General features: G+C 48.4%; 2 protein-coding genes and 1 long non-coding RNA gene across 8 annotated transcripts in view; all 3 read left to right on the plus strand.

The window, feature by feature from the left end:
- LOC128349341 (NALCN channel auxiliary factor 1-like) overlaps nucleotides 1-20,157 on the plus strand; it is a 203,555-nt gene that overhangs the window by 136,156 nt on the left and 47,242 nt on the right. The window lies entirely within an intron of this gene.
- Nucleotides 420-3,661, plus strand: LOC128349340 (uncharacterized). 2 transcript variants are annotated; one of them, XM_053305429.1, is made up of 2 exons: nucleotides 420-520; nucleotides 1,826-3,661. In XM_053305429.1, exon 2 carries the CDS (start codon nucleotides 2,000-2,002, stop codon nucleotides 3,002-3,004), a length of 1,005 nt encoding a protein of 334 aa, XP_053161404.1. In that variant the 5' UTR covers nucleotides 420-520; nucleotides 1,826-1,999; the 3' UTR covers nucleotides 3,005-3,661. The 2 variants fall into 2 exon arrangements, with proteins under 2 accessions (XP_053161404.1, XP_053161403.1); XM_053305428.1 differs by lacking the exon at nucleotides 420-520 and adding an exon at nucleotides 800-922.
- Nucleotides 915-19,100, plus strand: LOC128349345 (uncharacterized). Of its 5 annotated transcripts, none has more exons than XR_008318760.1 (5): nucleotides 915-1,931; nucleotides 7,479-9,057; nucleotides 9,428-9,469; nucleotides 12,596-13,153; nucleotides 18,460-19,100. It is a non-coding gene; the product is annotated as an uncharacterized LOC128349345 (long non-coding RNA). The 5 variants fall into 5 exon arrangements; XR_008318763.1 differs by having other exon boundaries at nucleotides 12,596-13,079; XR_008318758.1 differs by lacking the exon at nucleotides 18,460-19,100 and having other exon boundaries at nucleotides 12,596-13,448.

Genomic DNA, 20,157 nt, shown 5'->3' on the forward strand with positions numbered 1-20,157 from the left:
TCCAAAGAAACGACCATGTGTTCTAAGCCAAAGTTTTAATATTAGAAATATTAGAAGCCCACATTGCCATGCTAAGAATCTTACACAAAGGGGCCTTGGCAGACTGAGCTTTTCTGAAGAGTCACTGACCCCTTCAACTAATAGTTATCAAAAAGAAGGTATATCATATTTGTGCTTCTTGCCAAGGAAATGCTGCTTCCCGCCTCCGCGCCAGAGCAGTGGGGTGGGGTTGTGCGCCCGGCCTGAGAAGCAGGCATGGCAGTGCCATCTTGGCCCCCTCCACGTGGCCAAGAGGCCTGGCTAATCAGGAGGGGGGCTGGGGGAAGGAGCTAGCCTGCCAGCCTCCTCACAGGCAGTCTCTCTGCTGCCGGGCTGGGAGACGGTCAGAGAGTCTCTCTGCTGCGAGGAAGTGAGAAGCGATTGGGCACGTGCAGGCTGGTTGCGAACGGGGCTCTTCCTCTCGGCCGGCAGAGGGAGTGGCAGCTGCGATCGGCCACAGGTGCAGGCCAATCACGAGCAGGTACTTCTTGCTCCTGGGGGCGGCGGCAATCGACCACGTGTACAGGCCGATCGCAAGGGCCGCCCCCCCCCCCAGCTTCCGGCCAGATTTCCTCACGGCTTGCTGGCGAGGGGAAGTGATCGGCCACGTGCACAGGCCGATAGCTAGTGGGGCCTTTCCTCGTGGCCTGACGGGCCTGACTCGGAAGGCACCGGCAACATACTTTGCAGCAAGAAGGGAGCAGCGGTGCTTTGCAGCAGGAAGGGCACTGCGGCGCTTCGCAGCAGTCAGAGCGCCAAGGGACCAAGCAGACAAAGGCCTTTTCAGGGGCCTCGGGTGATATTAGAGCCCCTGTGCGGGGCTTCTTTCATTGCTTGGGGAACGTTGAAGAGGGCTTCTTTCATTAGGGAATGCTCTTTTGAGGTCATTTCATTGCTTGGGGAGCGTTGAGGGATTTGATGTGGGGAGCATTGTTATATTGGATTGTTTGATTAATTGGGGAGCCAATTGATTGTTACCATATTCGGTTACCTTGGAGAAGGACTGAGGTGGGAAAGCTTGACTAACAGGCAGAAGGTTACCAGTTCAGGGAGCCTGGCCCACAATTTGCCAGAGCAGCGCGAGGCATTCTAAGCCAGTTGAGCATTTAGAAGAGCTGGTCTTGCGGTAGCAAGCAGGAATTTCCCCTTTGCTAATCAGGGTCTGCCCTGGTTTGTATTTGAATGGGTGACTACATATGAGCACTCTAAGGCAGGGTTTTTCCCCTTTAATGGTACTTCAGTTGCGTTATATTTGTTCCCATTAAAATAAAACAAAATTAAAATAAAAATAAAAAGGAGAGAGAGGGAGAGTCCTTAATCACTTATTTCTTTTCGTTTAAGTTTCAACTGCCCTGAGCCAATTTTGGAAGGGCAGTATTGAAATCGAATTGATAATAATAATAAAATAAAATAAATAAAATTACAGCTATCTCACCCCCCCCCTCGTTCCCGCATTTGGCCACGTAAGCGAGTTGGGAATTAGTGCAGCCTCTTTAAGGGGTTCTGCCAGGCCTGCTGAGTCATGCCAACAGGGAAAGGGCCCAGCAAGGAGAAGGGCAAGGAGAAGGCCCCCGCCCCTAAGCGGCCTCCAGCACGGCCCAGGGAACCCAACCCCTCCTCTCGGTCAGAGGGTGAAGGGCAGCTGGTAATGGTGAGGATCGTGTCTCGCTTAGATGCATTCGAGTCCAGGAAAAAGTCCACTCGGCGGGAGGGGTCCAAGACGGTTGGGAAACAGGGGTCAAGGAAGGCAGGGAACCGACCTAATAAGCAGCTGCAACTTTTACAGACCATTGAGGTGAGGCTGGATGCGCTGGAAAGTGATGAAGGGGAGGCATCTGGATCAACGGAAAATGCCAGCCAGAAAACCTTTGATGCAGATTTTGGGCACTTTGGTGAGTCCGATTAGGGATGGTGCTATCCACCTTGGGTGGGGCACCTGGCCAGCGTGTGTGTTGGGGGGATGCCGGCATGCCCTGCAGGACTAGTTTATTCCCCCTCCCAGTTTCAGGGACTGCTTGGGTGCCTGAAAAGGAGACAGAACCAGAACCAGCTGCATGACAGCAGGTTCTGGGAACACCCTGGGAACAGAAGTGGCAGAGCGGTAAGGTGGCCAGTGCAGACCCAGGGCAGGTGGCTGAGGGCAAGGGACCAGTGGCCACTAATGATAAGATTGAGCACTACCCCCAGGGGGAGGTGTCCCTGCCCCTGGGCGATCACTTGTTGCTCGCCACCAAGGAAAAGATATGGAGGAATGAATTCGTTGATATGTTCTTATTATTGTTCCGGGAAACAGAACCCAGAGAGGGGAAAGGGGGACCTGAGGGACAAAGAAAGAATCAGATACAAAACAGTTGACCGTAACTGGTCCAACTGGCTGGTTGGTTACATGGTGTACATGGGGGTTATGTTACAGAAACAGCCAGTGTGGGGAGCATCTATGGTGAAGTATTTGGACATCATATATCATGCTTTCTTGGAGTACAGCGGGCCTGCTTGGGCTCCCTACAATGAGGCCTTTAGGAGATACTCAGCCATGAACCCGGAGCTCCCTTGGGATTGTCACCACCAACAACTCTGGATGAGGATCATGGGCCCTAACCGGCCCGGGGGTGGGGAATTCTCTGACTGTGGGCACTTAATAGTAAAATCTGCTGCTACACCCGCCAAGGGCCAGATGCCCGGTGCTTCAGGCCAGTTTCGCCAGCCTTGCTGGGGATTTGCATCAGCAGGGACGTGCTTGTGCCACCCATGTCGCTTTTGGCATGCATGCACTATTTGCAGAGGCCCCCACTCATTCAACTCCTGTCCGAAGGGCCACTGGCCCCGGACTGGCCACAGAGATGGGCCCGCTGCCAAAAAAGGGGGTAGCCCCACTCCGGTAGCTCTGGAAAAGGGACCTAGCCCCATAAGGCTGGGTCCTCTGTCTGTTGCAGCTTCTGCAGCAGTACCTGGTAGTGCGGGATAGGGGTTATCTGGGGGAAGAGTTTCAAAGGGGTTTCAGGATCCCTTGTCAGGGTCCCAGGGTTAGTTCCTGGGCAGAAAATTTGCGTTTGGTTAGGAGCGGATTGTAAGGGCAAAAATTGATAAAGAAGTACAGGAAGGGTGGGTGCTGGGCCCTTTCCCTGAGCTGCCCTTACCCAGCTTTAGGGTTTCCCCTCTGGGAAACTTTTGCCTAAGAAGGCAAAAGGGGAATACCGTTTGATCCATCACCTCTCCTTCCAGGCTGGATCTTCCAGGATCGGTAAATGATGCCATACCTCAGCAGCTGTGTTCTGTTAAGTACACAACCTTTGAGGTGGCAGTGGAGATGGTTCGAGTGCAAGGGAGGGGGGCGTGTTGATGGGGAAGTGCGATATCAAGTCAGCCTTCAGGCTCCTTCCAGTCCATTCAGACGACTTCGACCTCCTGGGTTTTGCCTTTGGGGCCAACTACTACATCGATAGGGCCCTGCCCATGGGCTGTTCCATCTCTTGTTCTGCCTTTGAGCATTTCAGTTCCTTTCTAGAATGGGCAGTGTGGGAGAGGGCGGGGCTTGCCTCTGTGGTGCATTAGCATGATGATTTTCTTTTTTGTGGTCCAGGGTCTTCATCAACCTGCAAGTATCTAATGCAGGGATTCTCAAACTTGGGTCCTCAGGTGTTATTGGACTTCAACTCCCATAATCCCTAGCCTCAGTGGCCTTTGGTTGGGGATTATGGGAGTTGAAGTCCAATAACACCTGAGGACCCAAGTTTGAGAATCACTGATCTAATGGGCACATTTCATGAGCTGGCAAAGGAACTGGGCATGCCATTGGCACCATTTGCCACCGGAGAAGGTCCTTGCTCTTGAGCAGCGCCTGGGGCAGGCATTGGACGCCAGGAAAATCACCTTGAGGGACTTACAGGTTATAGAGGGACACTTCAACTTTGTGTGCAGGGTGATTGCACCCTGCCGCGCCTTCCTTTGGAGGCTCTGTGATGCCACTAAGGGGCTTAAGGCCCCGCATCACCGGGTGTGGGTGACCCATGAGCTTAGAGAGGACGCCAGGATGTGGGTGGAGTTCCTGAGGGGCTTCAGTGGAATTTCCCTGTGGTGCTCCAAATTCTTGCTAGAAGCAGAGCTCCAAGTTCAGTACAATGCAGCAGGAGGGCACGGTTTTGGGCTTTTCTTCAGGGGGCGGTGGTGCGGATACAGGTGGCCCCCAGACTGGGAAGAAAGAGGAGTAACGTGAGATATGATGTTCTTGGATTTCTTCCCGATAGTGGTCATGGTGCACATCTGGGCCAGGGATTTTGAAGACAGGGCTGTCCAGTTTTGGTGTGATAACATGGCCACGGTGCAAGTGATCAACTTAGGGACTTCCAGGAGTCCCTGGGTAATGCGCTTGGTTCACTGCTTCACACTGCAATGCCTGCACCACAACATTCTTTTCGCTGCACGGCACGTGCCTGGGCTGGATAACAGCATTGCGGATGCGATCTCTCGGATGCAGGAGGAGCGCTTTCGAACTCTTGGCCCAGCAGCCAGGGAGCTTCAAGTTTTTCCACCCCACCTGTGGAACCTTGGAATTTAGAGGAGGAGGAGGCCATTTGCCTATCCTTGGCACCTAGCACAAGAGGGTGCTATGCGTTGGCTGTCCATGAGTTCCATGCATTCAGGGTTGCTACAGGGCTGGAGGACCTATGGCCTATCCCAGTTGAGCACATAATGTGCTATAGCACACATTTACATGGGAGGGGCTTGGCCCCGGGGTCCATTGGGGGTAGGTTGGCAGCACTTGCTTTCCAGGCAAAAATGACGGGGTTTGCAGACTCCACGGCTGACTTCCGTGTGCGCAGAATGCTCGAGGGAACACCCCCCTCACCCAGATACAAGGGTCTCTCTGGCGCCAGTAACCCTGCAACAGGTGCTCCCACTTTTTAATGAAATTTGTTTTTCCAACTTTGAGGTATGGCTGCTTAGTGCTTCCTGTCTTGTGGCCTTCTTCGGTGTGTTGCGAATCAATGAGCTGGTCGCCTCCTCCAGGTCTGATATGTCAGCATGGGCCCTGCAGTGCGGGGATGCCCGGGTGGAGAGGGACAAGGTGGTGTTGCACCTGAGGCGGGCTAAGACCGACCAAAAGGGCAAGGGAGCCACCATCACCCTGGCAGAGGGCTCTGACGAGGGCCTTTGCCTGGTGCGGGCCATGAAGGATTACATGGCGGTGCATGGGGAGGGAGAAGGCCAGTTGTTCCGTCATGTGGATGCTATGCCCTTGACACGCTTCCAGTTCTGGGCTCTGGTTAAGGAGGCTCTGAGTAGAGCAGGTCTAGACCCGCGGGTTTATGGCACCCACTCCTTTTGGATAGGGGCAGCATCTTCAGCGGCGGCGGCAGGGCTGCCTGAAAACTGCATCTGGGACTTAGGGAGGGGGTGTTCGCCCGCATGTCGCTGCTACATATGCCGCTGCTGCAGTGATGGCCGGCAGAAGTAACACCCAATTTTGACTTGCAGATAGTCGGGCGCCTCCTTTCCCTTTGCAGATACTCATCTATGGGCACAGCTATGTGTTTTGGGCCAGTCGGAGAGCTCGGAAGACCAGCTTGGGTACCCAGTTGGGCCTGGCAGGAGCGGCGGAAGTGGAGTGGATGGGGTGCCGAGGAATGCTGTGGAACCTTTTCCTTCCGCTTCTAGATGAATACATCGCCACAAAGGGGGCACCACACATCTTGGTTGTTCACCTGGGAGCAGGGTGGATTTTTTTGATTTAAATCGGATTTTTTTTTATTTAAATCGGATTTTTTTTATTTTTATCCACCCTGCTAGTGATTTAAATCAGTTTGATTTAAATCAAATCCACCCTGCCTGGGAGGCACCTGGTTGTTCATCTGGGGGGGGGGGGTGTTTGTTACAAGGCAGGGCCCTGAGTCTGCAGGCAATCAAGGATTTTCGGGGCCTGGTGGCCCGATGGCCTGAGATCCAGTTGGTCTGGTCCAACCTGCTCCCAAGGACATGCTGGAGGGGCCAGCCCCCCCCCCATGCTTCAATAGGGCACGGAAGAAAGTAAATAAGGCAGTCGGGGGAGCGATCACTGCCTTAAGGGGGACAGTAATACAGCACCCTGACATACGAGTGCAGGATGCGACCCTGTATAGAGGGGACGGAGTGCATCTCTCTGACCGGGGGAACGAGGTGTTCTTCCAGGACTTGCAACACAATCTTCAAGAGGTACTAGCAGGGTGGGGAAAGCGAGGCTAAACAGAGGTTTGCCCCACTTTTGTGGCAGGAGAGTGCATGTGTTGGGTAGATAGATTCAGGGATCGGTGTTTGGCTGGAGGGCCATTTGGGTGGGTGGGTGGGGGTCAAGGAACAGCCTTCGACGGCCTGTAAGATTGGGAATGGCCCCCACTCAGGGAGTGGGTGTGACTCACCGGCTCAGAGCTTTGACGGCTTGGGTTGGGGGGGTGTTGGACCACCACCCCACCTCGGCAGGGTGGAGCCGCGCGGTGAGATGAGGTCAGGACTTGGAGCCTGACCAAATCAGGACCCGGCCCTTCACCCTGGTGTGGGGTGCCCTTCACTAGGAAGGGCCACCACGTGAGATGAGTACCCGCACTCTGGTTAATTGGAACGCCATTGCAAGTGTTGTTACCTCTGTACAATAATAAAAGTGGCCCTTATTTACTCCAACTAAGCATTTCCTGTCTTCATTGGGGGCCTGGGGGTGCAACACTGTACATTTGATTTTACCTTAGGTATTCCAGCTGGAGGATGCCTAAATTGTGGTTGTCTGCCAGCTTACAGGTGGTATAATTCACACTCATAATCAGCTTGGAGGAAATAACCAGCTTGCACTTTATGCTTTCAAGCAAAACAAAGATGTTAAAGAAAATTGTTTTGGCTTTTTACAACTTGTTTTACATTTATTTAAATATATAGCCTGCTGAGTCAAATATTCCAGTGAATGTGAAAGCTTTGTGAGCTTGTTCTCCTGATATTTCCATAGAGGAAATAAATCAAGTGTCTTTCAACAGAATGAAACTAATTACTGACTTTTTAGGAAGAGGTGGGGAAAACAAGGCAAGTATAAATAATATATTGCAGGGTTTCGTAACCTTGGGCCCCCAGATGGTGATGGACTACAACTCCCCTCATCCCCAGCCATGTCCATTGTGGCTGGGGATGATGGGAGTTGTAATCCGTCAACATCTGGGGGCCCAAGGTTTAGAGACCCTGATCTATTGCTTAAAGTGATAACTTCAACATGCACTGCAATCATTAGATTTTGCTTATCTGAGTATACTTGTTGAAAGGTACAGTCCAAACTTTTGCAAGTATTATAAACATAAGGGTGGTTGTTACTAGATTCTAGATGGCCAACATTCTGTTCCTGCTAATGGATTCATAAAAAGTGTAGGATACAGGAGTAACTGTGCAGTAATTTATTCCTTTTCATATCATTTATCTGCCATTTCTAGTAGCCAGAAGTTAGCAACACTTAATGCATTCTCTAGATTGATGAAACTAAGCTGCAATATAAGGCCTGTGATGAAGAGGCAAGCACACGCAAGAGGGAAAGGAAATAGTATGCGGTACAGTTATGTCATTTTCTATCATTATTTTTTGCGGGGTAGCATAGTAAAAGCCTAAATGATTTATAAGTAGATGGGAAGGAAAAACTCCTGCCACAGATAATAGACAGCCCTAAAGTGCTTGTATATAAATGGACTGAAAGTGCTCTTTATTTAAACCTCACTATTCCATAAACCACTCACTTGTTTACTTGGTTTTGACTTAACGTGTTGCTGTTAATTAAACTCTTTATGTTATGACCTGTGGTCACAACAATATACTTATTACTTATTTACTTATAAAACTCTGTTAGAGTTTTACATCTTTTGGTATTGATTGGCTCTCCTTTTGCATGGGCCCTGGCATTGTGCAGCAAATTGCACACCCCGGCCCAATAACAACACGTGTGGTTGTATGAACAAGGGCCACTTTTATTAATAAATTACAATAATCTGCAACAAGGTTTTTACAATTAGAGTGCGGGTACCTCCTCTGTGGGTCAGCCACATAAGGAGGACTGCCCACCACAGGGCGAAGGACTGGGTGTTGATTCAGCCCGGCACCAAGTCCAGACATCACCACAACCATGAGGCTTTAACCCCGTTGAGGGGAGGCCAACCAGCCCCCACCCAGGCCACAATATTCTGATTGGTGGATGTCAGTAGGGACAGATCCCAGCCCAAGGGCTGCAAAAGCTGCAAGGGCTGTTCCTCGCCTTGCATATTTGCCTTAAATGGCCTTCCTGTCAGACACCAAATTTAGACAACCTACCCCAACCCGCACTCACCTGAAAAGTGACCAAACATGCAACAATGACAACCTAACAAGTAGAGTCAGTGAGAAGTAGGCCAAAAAGGCCATACAAGAGCCAATAAGGTGTGACCCCAAACATTTCTACTTGGCCCCAAAATGTGACTGGACAACCCTCACTGAACTGAGGTGGGAGGGATGGGTGCTTTGCCCCCAGAGCAGCTTAGAGTGAACAGAAGGGAGCCAGGCGCTTATGTAGCTGCTTCCCTGCTCCCATTGGCTGGCACATATCACATGCTAAGTAAGAGAGCCAAAATTGTGGCCCCCTGCCCACCTCAAGGGTTGGGCACACAACGCTACCCTACCCCCCAACCCCCAAACTGGATGTGATGGCGGGGATCTGTTTTAACATGTTATGTATTGCTTTGGTTTTGCAAGTTGTAGAATTTAGATGAAGGCAGTGATATAATGTGGATATACCACAACCCAGAGGGTATAATTAACTCAGAATATACATTTTCTAAAAGCACAGCCAGTCATTGGCTTTGGGCCAGCTACAGCTAGCTGTGACTACAGTAGAACTGCATGTTACATGTTTTCCTTTCTTTTTGGGGATGTGTTTCCACTGCATCTTCTGCAGCTGCAATCTGATGTGGAAGATTGGGACATGGTTTTTCCCCAGTGGGTAGTAAAAGCAGCTGGAGTGAGCAGTTTTCAACAGAAAAATAGCACAAGGTAGGAAGGCTGAAGAAGCCCCTCTTTTCCCAACACTAGTCTTTCAAATCAAATTACAGTCTTAGCAGCTGCATTGTGTTTTTAAAAAAGTACCAAGAAAATGAAATAAAAAGCAGGAACTGCATGCAATGCCTAATCCCAGGGAGTCTTAAATTACTTTCAGTTAACTTGTTCCATTGGTTTTGGTTCTTAGTCACAACTAACTTTAGCTGGATGAGAGCCATCATGGGTGTGAAGGCCAGACTTCAGTATTTTCACTTGAAGTAAAAACACAAACAAATATTTGTAGCATTTCTACCTCTGTTTTATGGGTGGGTTTTTTTTAAATATAAGACCATTTTGATCTTTTATTTTTGCCATCTGTTTTCAGCACAGCAGTGTCTGAAATCCAGCCATTCTCAAAGAGTGCTTGGTAAGACTGAATAAATAAATATTTATTACAATGCAATAATAGGGAGGAATACATTTATGAGGTGCCTTGAAGCTTGCTCGAGCAGCCTGTGGAGGAGAAAAGAAAGCCATGGGAAAGTAACAAAGAGAGTCCACACATTTTTCTAATTAATATTACATTAATTTCTGAATTATGAAAGGGCTGCTGTTGCAATGAATCCTAGATCCGTTAGGTACTTCATTAGTTTGCCATGAACTACTGTTACTAAAGTTAATATTAAATCAATCAGTAATGACTGGCCTAGCCAATTTATACTTTCCTTACACAGAAATGTATGGAAAGAGAAAATAGGCATACATAGGTGTTTAAATTCGCTCTAATATAAAGTTGTTCTTTCCCAAAACGTTTATATGTATATGTTTATACAGTATGTATATGTGAATCAAAGAAGGTGAAGCAAGAGTGACAGCTCACATCTGAAGTAAGCAACTTGGAGGTGGAGCCACATGCAAGGAAAAGCCATACAGCCTTTTCTATTACAGGCCGGGCTGTCCTTAGAGTGGGGTGACCGGGCTGGTCTCCCCAAGCCCTGTGCCAGGAGAGGCCCCACACTGGCTGGTGGGTGCATGGCTGACAGCCTTCGAGTCCCGAGAGGCTCCAAGACCGAGCAGCCGGCCCCTGTTAGCTGCCATGCTGCCTGCTCTCTCTGCAGTAACTGCAGCTGCAGGAGCATCGGGGAGAGATGCAGCAGCTCATCTCACCATTCTGGGCGTTGATACAAGGGGTGGGGGTGGGGTTAAAGGGTCCAGATTGACATTTCCTTGGCAGCAGCAGTCAAGAAAGGGTCAACACTCTGCTCTGATAGTCCTGCCTTCTTCCAGAAGGAGCTGCCTAAAATTAAATGAGCGGACATAAAAAACCATGTGAGTGCATGCACACATGCATGCCTTAGAGGGAACACTGGCTGGGATAAGGGGGGGGGGGGGAAGAAACGGGATCAAGCTGTGGTTTGATATTCTTGTATATTATTTATTTATTTATTTATTTATTTATTTATTTATTTCATTATTATTATTATTATTATTATTAATTTAACAAACAAAAATGGTAAATACAAAGAATTTCAGTGCACAAACTGTACACGTTTTGCAGAATCATGCCCATTTTTCTTCATGGTATTCGTCCTTTTGTGGCAGAAGCAAGGCAATACACTTTGTAGTTTTGGAATTACTGATCTGATTATTGAGTGGTGAACATCTGTTGAGAACAATGACAGTTAAAATCTGCTAATTATTTTGAGGAGTTCTTCTTTAAAAAAATACAAGTAAAATGATATTCAAACCTTTAATTTGGTGTAAAGTGTAAATAGTAGTGCATTCAGCTAATTTAACTGGAATGGATTCTTCATACAAAAGTTGGTATCTGTAGGTCATTATGAAGTATGACTGCATTTCCCACAAACTATCCAACATATATAATGGATTGTTTAACTTTTAACCTACACTCATTGGCCACCATCCAATTTGAGTTAAGTGTTGGGAATCCAAGTGTCTTCCTTCAAATGAGATGTTTATTGCAAAAGAATTCAATTTTGGAATTCAAGTTTGGAATGAAACTATATTAAATTGTGTATGTTTGTGCCTGTGTTTTAAATATTATGCATACTAGATCAAAATGTTAAGGGGCCCCCACACATGCTGATTTACCCCTAGCCCCACCCTCAGGGACCGCCCTGATCACAGGTGCATGCTGTAAAGGTCTGTAGGAAGACAATAGGTCTCCTTCTTGAAGCACTTGATTTTATGTAGATTAAAAATTAATGATATCAGTATTTGCCACTCATCTATTCATTTGAGGAGGTTTGGTCACTCCCTTCTACCCATGAGCTTGCATGTTCTGACTAAAGTTACTTCTCTGAGCTTCACTGCAGAGTTTTATCCCACTTGCAACAGATCCCTATGGGCATCTGCAAATCGAGAATCCCTGTTAGAGTACTGCTTAGAAGGGTATATCTATGCTCCACTCTCATGGCATGGAATCATTTCAGCCTCCCAGATATCCACTCCTCCTCAGACCATTCACATATACAGATGTGTGCAGGACTTAACCAAAAAGATATTTGCATAGCCTATTCCCCTGACTCCTGCCAGACAACCTTTAAATTCTGCAATAGAGTTAAAGAGGCCCTATAAATTCAGGTTAGCCTTTGAAGTTCCCAGGACTGCAGTCCCGTTTTGCACGCTTACCTGTGAGTAAATCCATTGTACACAGTGGAACCTATTCGCTGCTAAATAAATAAATGTTCATAGGATTGCACTGCATAGGACGAACCAATAACGTAGTTGCTTACCTCTGCTGTTCTTTCTGCACTAAGTCATCATGACAGGACAGTCTTCTAGACTCAATCTCAGTTCTGTCATTGTTTTCCTGAATTATAGATTGATATTTGATTGCACATTTTGACTCTGAGAAATTCCATCTGCAATCTGCATTAAACTTTTTACACAGTATTGTAGCTCAAAGGTATATTTACATTGTTCTATCTTAGATTCAAAATGGAAACAAGGTCAAGGCTGCTTTTCAGATGACTGCCTTGGAGTAATTCAAAGACATTAAGAGCTTTTTGACAGCTCCCTTTGTTGTCTTGGTGTAAAAGTGATTTCCTTTCTGTTGTTTCTATAGGAAGCTGCTGCCTTATACTGTCTCAGACCACCACTCCATTTAGCTCAGTATTGTCAACACTGAGTAGCAGCAGTTTTCCAGGGTTTCAGGCAGAGTCCTTTCTCATTCCTAAGAGGAAATGCCAGGGATTGAAGCTGAGACCTTCTGCATGCAAAGCATGTATTCCACCACTGAGCTACAGATCCTCCTCTATGTACTTCAATTGCTTCAAAATACTGCCTTCTTAATTTCTCTTGTTCAGTAGGCTATACATGATCCCTTCCTGATTCCATTGTCCTGATTGTCTCAGTGGCACTTCAGGGGTTAACTCTCCGGATGTGATGTTAGGTTAATCTCTGACAAACTCCTCCAATGCACAGAGCCTAATGCACCATCACATCAGGCTGTTGTTGTTGTAGCAAACATCCGCAGTCTGTAGCAGGTAGAACTAAACAACTCTTTTCTCTCTCTCTCCCTCTGCTGCAGAATTGCTATCCAAATATAACCTCTTGCTGGAAAACCACCAGACAAGTCTTCAACATCAGTTTTGCATCTAAAGCGGCAGTTTATGTCTTCTATATGTCTGCTTTCAGATTACAGAATGTGCAGTTTTTGCTGCTGCTCTTGCCGCTGTTCACTGCAGAACTCCCGACAGCTAATTCTCCCATTTGTTACAGTATAGAACTGGTGTCCTACAGAGGTTTTATATACAGTCATATTAGGTCCTCACAAGCTTCCTTTTTAATGCTGTTTTTTAAAAAAATGGTGTTTGCAAAATGACATTTTTCTGTTAAGTTGCATTGTTTTAAGGGTTTTGTCTGATTTTTTATTTTAAAAAACCATCACTAACATTATGAAGGCTGTTTGTTTTTGCTGCCATATACTTCTTTAGGTGCTATCAAGCTTGAAAAAGAGAGTGGAAAGGCAAGATATGAGTCTATGTGAGAATACAATTATGGCATCGAGCCAGGTATTGGAAGAGGCATCAAAACTATTGCTGGATATGGAACTCTGTATATTTACTTGCCTTACCTTATCCCAAAGGTGTGCAGTAATAGATTATAAAACAGATATAAAATCTTTTACAACACTCAAACAACTAATAATAATCACAGATAAAACCACCAACCCTTTACTGGCTTTAGCCTGGTCCTCCCCCATTCCCTGGCCATTAGGAAATACTCTGGGAAAACTCTGGGGCGATAGAATAGACAGTGAGGCGATTCTCATGATCAGTGAGAAGCGCCATAAAGGGGTTTGCAGGGAGAGTGGGTTTAGCCCGCAATCCCCGCAGACAATCGGAAGGCAGCCCTGGGTAGCCGGATCGGCCACCCACACAACTGCCAGCTCCATCACGGAGCCGGCGGGGGCTGTGGGGATCGGGGGCCGCATGGCCCCCGGAAGTTCCAGGATGCCCCACGTGTTTGTGCGCAGGGCATCCTGGAGAGACCCTCAAGCCCGGGAGGCTGCTTGCAGTCTTCCGGTCGGGGTTCTCCTCCTGTGTTGCCGCGCACCGCGGCAACACACGTGCAAAAAGACAAGGTTAATGGAGCACTTGCTCCGTTAACCTCAGCTAAGGGGAGGGGTATTTAGGGTGGCTAGTTGCCAGGAGATGCACGGCTCCCATTGCAGCACACGATCGCCCAAAAGGGTCTAGGCTTCCTTAGCCTGCTTTTGGGTGATCGTGAGAATAGCCTCAGAATCACTTCAAGCTGCAGAGGGATTCCACATTTGAAGGCTGTCTCCTGTAAAATAAATCCTCTACAAATAGAAAACTGGCACATCAGAGATAAAGGTTCTATCTTAACCCTTTACTTACTGTTCTGTTTTTTTTATATTTTAAAAAACCATTTAGATAGATTTTATAGAAAACATAGGGGAACATAATGTCATGAGAACAGACTGTTCTCATGTGCAACCAAGACTAGGCAAATCTTGGCAAGCCCATGCGCTCCCTGCTGAAGTACGATCCTCCCCATCACTGGCAATTTAAAAAAAACCACCTGAAAACCCATCTTTTCATCCAAGCTTTCTCAGCTTCCTAAATTATTAGGTTTTAATCTCTGGTTTATTTTTAAATTGTTAAATTGTCTTAAGTTTTTGTATATATTTTTAACTTGTTTTATGCTATTGTTAACCACCCAGAGACAAAGGTTTGGGGCGGTGTACAGATTAGATAGATAGATAGATAGATAGATATCCTGGTGATGCTCCAGTAGCAAACCCACCTAGCCTGACTCCTAAATATGGTTAAGAGAGCAAGCAGCCCCATTTTCCAGATTGTGTGCATCACCGGCTGCTTTCAGCTGACACAGCAACACTGATGGAAGCCCACCCATCGCTGCAGGTATCCCCATAATGCACCACACAGCTGCATGGTGCATTGTGAGAGTACCAGGGGCTGGGACAATGCATCCTTACTCCCACATCTCCGCACTTCCGGGAGGAGCAGTGGAGCATCTGGGTACACAGAATCATGCTCCCTGAACCTCCTAGACCTGGCAACTGGCTCGTCTGCAGGGAAGATGATCGTGAGAAAGGGCTCTAGATTTCCCAAGCTGCAGTGCAATCCATTCTTCTCCCTCATTCTGCTTCATCTAAAGACTGAGGCTTCCTCCTCTTGTAGTTTTGGCAAAAGCTGCTTCATATTTAGGAATTCACTACTTTGGAGGAGGAAGAGCGAAGAAGAAGGAGGAAAAGGCCTAATTCATAAGTCACACTAGGTGATGGGTGGGTGCCCCACAAACTCCCAGCCCTGGCTGCAAGCTGCCGGTGCTGGCAGACTGAAAAAACAGAGTTTTTAAAGGGAGCACTCTCTCCCTTAACCCCATTTAAGAGGCTGGCCTCTTTGGCAGGTTTGCCGCTGAAGCACCACCAGGATTGGGTGCAGTCCCGGCGGTTCTTAGAATCAGCCAAGACCGGGCTTGGCTTCCTTAGCCCAGTTTTGGCTAAACGCAAAAGCATCCTCACTGAGGCTATTCACACAATCGTGTGAACCACCGGGCTCGGCTGCAAGCCCGGTGGTTTGCAAGCGGGTCACCCGCTTCCCTAGCCCGGTTCTTAAACCAGGTTTGCAGAGCGAGTGCTCCGCAAACCCGGTTTAAGCAATCGTGAGTAGCTGCGGTGCGGCTCTGTGCTGCAGCTACTCATGAGTAGACCCCTGATAGGAGACTGAAAAGCAGCCTCCCAGCTCAGGGGTCTCTCCAGTATGTCCTGCGTGCTCGCACAGGGCATACTGGAGTTTTCTGTGCTCGCACAGGGCATACTGGAGCTTCCGAGGGCTCCGTCACGGAGCCAGCAGTTGTGTGGGCGGCTGATGTGGCCATACAGGGCTCCCACCCTGCTCGTATACAGGAGCCCGCTCTCACCGCTTACTTTCACAAAGAGGGTCTCACTGATTGAGAGACCCAGCTCATTGGGGCTATTCTCACAATCAGCGAAAAATCGGGCTAGCTCCGCTAGCCCAATTTTTGCTGACCGCGAGAACCACCGGGCTCGGCTGTGAGCCTGGTGGTTCTAGAGTGGGTAACCTGCTCAAGTACCACTCCCCTTAGCCCAGGTTTGCGGAGCGAGTGCTCCGCAAACCCGGACAATCTGATCGTGAGTAGCTGCACCACGGCTCTGCGCTTGGGCTACTTGTGAGTAGACCCCTGGAGAAGAGATGAAAAGCCGCCTTCCAGTTCCAGGGTCTCCCCAGTATGCCCTGCGCACTTGTGCAGGGCATACTGGAGCTTCCGGAGCCGGCAATCATGTGGGCGGTCCATCCGGCCGCCCAGGGCTCTCTCCCTTCGCACTCAGAAAAACTGGGTCTCACTGATTGTGAGACCCGGTCCACTACCTTATTCACAAACTGGTTAAAACAAGTCAAGGTTTGCTTAGTTTGGATGCAGTGAAAAAATTCCCAGTATTTAACTTATTACAAATCTCAAAACAAAATTTTAATTGGTTTTAAACCAGGAATGGACCTTCTCCGCTAACCTCATTTTGGTGATTGTGAGTTGCCACGGTGCAGCTTTGTGCCTTGGCGACTCATGAGGAGACCCCAACCAGGAGACTCCAACAAGCCTCCCCCCCTCAGGGGTCTCCCCCGACTGTCCATAATTCTGGGACTTCTGGGGCCGGGAGGCCCCCGATCCCCACCGCCCTTTCCATCTCCGTGACGGAGCCGGTAGTCATGTGGGCGGCTGATCCAGATAGTGGCTAAGCCTGCTCTCCCCACAGTGCCCAGTTAGGCTCTGTGCATGGATTGTCTGTAGAGCCTCTCTTATCTCTCAGGAGTCTTTCTCAGGACTCTGTAGACTTTGCTTTCCAGGACTCTGTCTTCTTCAACATTCAGCTTTGACTCTCTCCAGCAGACTTGACTTCTCTGGCTTCCAAGACTCTGAATCTGTTCCCACTATCACTGGAAAGCGGGTTAAGGGAGCTTAGCCTGCTTTCCAGTGGCCATGGGAACCACTGGGCTCGCAGGTGAGCCCGGTGCTCCCAGGATGGCTAGATCCCCTAAACCATCCTCCCCTTAAATGAGGTTAATGGAGTGAGTGCTCCATTAACCTCATTTCGTTGCTCGTGTGTCACTGCAGTGCGCGGTGACACGAGTAGACTCCCGGGCTCCCCTCCTGGGCAAGCAGCCTCCCGGGCTCGGGGGTCTCTCCAGGATGCCCCACATGCTTGTGTGGGGCATCCTGGAACTTCCGGTGGCCACGTGGCCGCCGATCCCTGCAGCCCCTGCTGGCTCTGTGACAGAGCTGGCAATTGTGTGGGTGGCTGATTCGGCCACCCAACTATGAGCGTCTGCTCGTCTGTGTCTCCCAGCAGAACCCCATCAGGCATTTCACATGTGTCATGTGAAGTGCCTCTGTCTCTCAGATCTCTCTCTCAGGACTCTGTTGACTTCACTCCCTTCCCTCTCAGAACACTCCCAATATATACAGTTTATCTGGCCCAACCATTTTTTAAGCCATCCAATTAGAACATCAAAAATTTCCTCCATTTCTTGAAATCTCCTTTCCCTCCAAAATTCAACTGTCAAAATGGTAAACCGAATGTGAAACTACAGAAAAACAAGAATGAACTTTTGACCCTGCCAGCCTTCTCCATGCATGGGGATTTGCAACCACAGAATCCTTTTTACAATAATGAAGTTTTGGGAATGTAATATAATACAATTCAATACAGGGGCTTATTTACAGAATTCCCAGCCTCCACATATACCCACCCTTCTTCTGAAGTGGAACACTTACCCTAGCAAGTGTGCAACAGCCAGTCAAAAAGTTAAGTCTTATGTTCCATCACTCTGGTTTTTGAGTGCATCAGTGATGAAGATCTCTGCCAGGCACATGCTGTACCTGCATCTGGGATTCTTGCAGTTTCCATTACCACCTTTGCCATTTAGAGCCCAAAGTTCCCATAGTCTGTGACCACCGTATAACATGGTGGTTAGTCCACAAGGTTAACTGTTGTTCATAGATATAAAGACTGAATATGTTCATACTCCACATTGTCAGTTATCCTTCTTGAGTTTCCCCCCTTTCCCTTTTATGCTTGGGAGGTTTAACAGAGACTCTCTTTTGACAAACGTTGGTTGACCAGCTATTTCAGCTTCCCCCAACACATTTCCATTCACTATGTCCACCCTTAGTCCAAAGACTTTACAGTATTGAAAATACACTTGGTTCAAGCCAAGTATGTCCAGTACCTGTTGCTTGGGTCTTGCCTTGGCTCCTCGCAACCATTTACCCAACAAAAATAACAGACCCAGAGGGTCTTCTCATGATCAGTGAGAAGCAGCCTCCCGGGCAGCAGCTGACCACATGACTGCCAGCTCCGTCCTGGCGCCGGAGGGGGCTTGGGATTTCGGGGGCTGTGCAGCGAATGCGCAGGGCATGCTGGAGAAACCCCTGAGCTGGGAGGCTGCTTTTTAGCCTCCTGGCTGGGGGGTCTTCTTTATAAGTTGCCGTGGCACAGAGCCATGCCACGGCAGCATATGATCCAGTAACCCCGGTTAGCGGAACGCTCGCTCTGCTAACCTGGGCTAAGGGGAGGGATGGTTTGGGCAGTTTGCTGCCAAGAGTCACTCGGCTCCTGTGGCAGCACACGGACGCCAAAAAGCGGGCTAGTGTCCCTTAGCCTGCATTTTGGCGGTCGTGAGAATCGCCTCCCAATGATTTTGTTTCAAATTGACTCAGTGACTTTCCTGGTTGAGGCACCCAGGTTTTCACACTGATCTGTCCAAAGGATGTTCTCCCAAAAGCATTGTGGCTTGTCAATATGCATTTTAGCAAATTCCAGTCTGGCTTTTTAATGACAAAACTGGAGCTTTTTGGCAAGTCACATCAGCTCTATGTCCACAGATGAAAAAATGAAGCTTTCAAAGAAAAGAACACCATACTTAATGTGAAACATGGAGGAGGCTCGGTTATGTTTTGAGGCTGCTTTGCTGTGTCTGGCACGGGGTGCCTTGAGTCCTTGCAGGGAACAATGGAATATCAAGACTATCAAGACATTCTGGAGCAAAATGGACTGCCGAGTGTCAGAAAACTCTGTCTCAGTCGCAGGTTATGGATCCTCCAACAGGATAATGACCCAAAACACACAGCTAAAAGCACCCAAGAATGGCTAAGGACAAAACATTGGTCTATTCTGAAGCAGCCTTCTATGAGCCCTGATTTGAATCCTATCGAACATCTATGGAAAGAACTGAAATATGCAGTCTGCAGAAGGCACCCTTCAAACCTGACACACCTGGAACAGTTTGCTCAGGAAGAGTGGGCCAAACTACCTGTTGACAGTTGCAGAAGTCTCATTGAGAGCTACAGGAATCGCTTGTTTGCAGTGATTGCCTCTAAAGGTTGTGCAACAAAATATTAGGTTAAGGGTCCCATCATTTTTGTCCATGCCATTTTCATTTGTGTTATTATTTGAAATATTCTGTTGCATCAAAACTCCAAAGCAAAGTCTGATTTTTGTTAAATGCAGAATAAACAATTATGGGTGCCAATTACATTTGTCAGTTTCACATTATTTCAGAGACAATTGTGGGTTCTTTTTTCATTGAGGGGTACCAACACATTTGTCCACATGTGTATATTGGGCAGCAGCAATATAGGAAGGTGCTGAAAGGCTTCATATCACACTGTGAGGGAGGAAGCAATGGTAAACCCCTCCTGGATCCTACCAAAGAAAACCACAGGGCTCTGTGGGTGCCAGGAGTTGAAATTGTCTTGATGGCACACTTTACCTTTATCTGGTCCCTAATTCATTGACCCAATAAATTAAAACAAACCCCTCTTTGCTCAAAAAACCTCACTCTCCTCCCCATGCCAATTACCAGTACTTATTTGTCTCCACAAAAATACGTATCCCATGGTTCCCACCATATGTGGAGGTACAGCTATCCCACCGTGCTACCACGGGTGACAGATCCCATCACAACCACCATGTGAGGAGGAATAGAGGGCTGTTTCTCCACAGAACCTAAACGCCCATTGACTTAAGGGACTGGTTCTCATGATCCGTGGGACCTGGTTTGAGGCGGTCAGCAGGAATAGCGGGCTAAGCCCACTCTCCCTGCTCAGGAGTGGGGAGGGAGCCCTGGGCGGCTGCATTGGCCGCCCACATGATTGCCGGCTCCAAGACGGAGCCGGCGGGGGCTGGGGAGCTCAGGGGCCGCGTGCCCCGCGCAAGCCCCAGTATGTCCTGCGTGAGCACACAGGGCATAGTGGGGAGACCCCCGGAGCTGGGAGGCGGCTTTTCGCCTCCCCTCCTGGGGTCTACTCATGAGTAGGCTCAGCGCGAAGCTGAAGCACGGCTACTGATGATACTGAAAACCAGGTTTGCGGAGCGCCTCCTCCGCAAACCTGATTTTTGACCTGGGGTTCTCGAGCGGGTTACCCGCTCTAGAACCACCAGGCTCGCAGCTGAGCCTGGTGGTTCTTACGATTAACAAAAATCAAGCTAGGCCCTCCTAGCCCGATTTTTGTTAATCATGAGAATAGCCCCAAGGGTTCATTGTTCATGTTTTCCATATTCACGCTAATTGGCAAAAACAG

This window comes from Hemicordylus capensis, chromosome 3 (genome assembly GCF_027244095.1).
Source record: "Hemicordylus capensis ecotype Gifberg chromosome 3, rHemCap1.1.pri, whole genome shotgun sequence".
NCBI classification, from domain to species: domain Eukaryota; kingdom Metazoa; phylum Chordata; class Lepidosauria; order Squamata; family Cordylidae; genus Hemicordylus; species Hemicordylus capensis.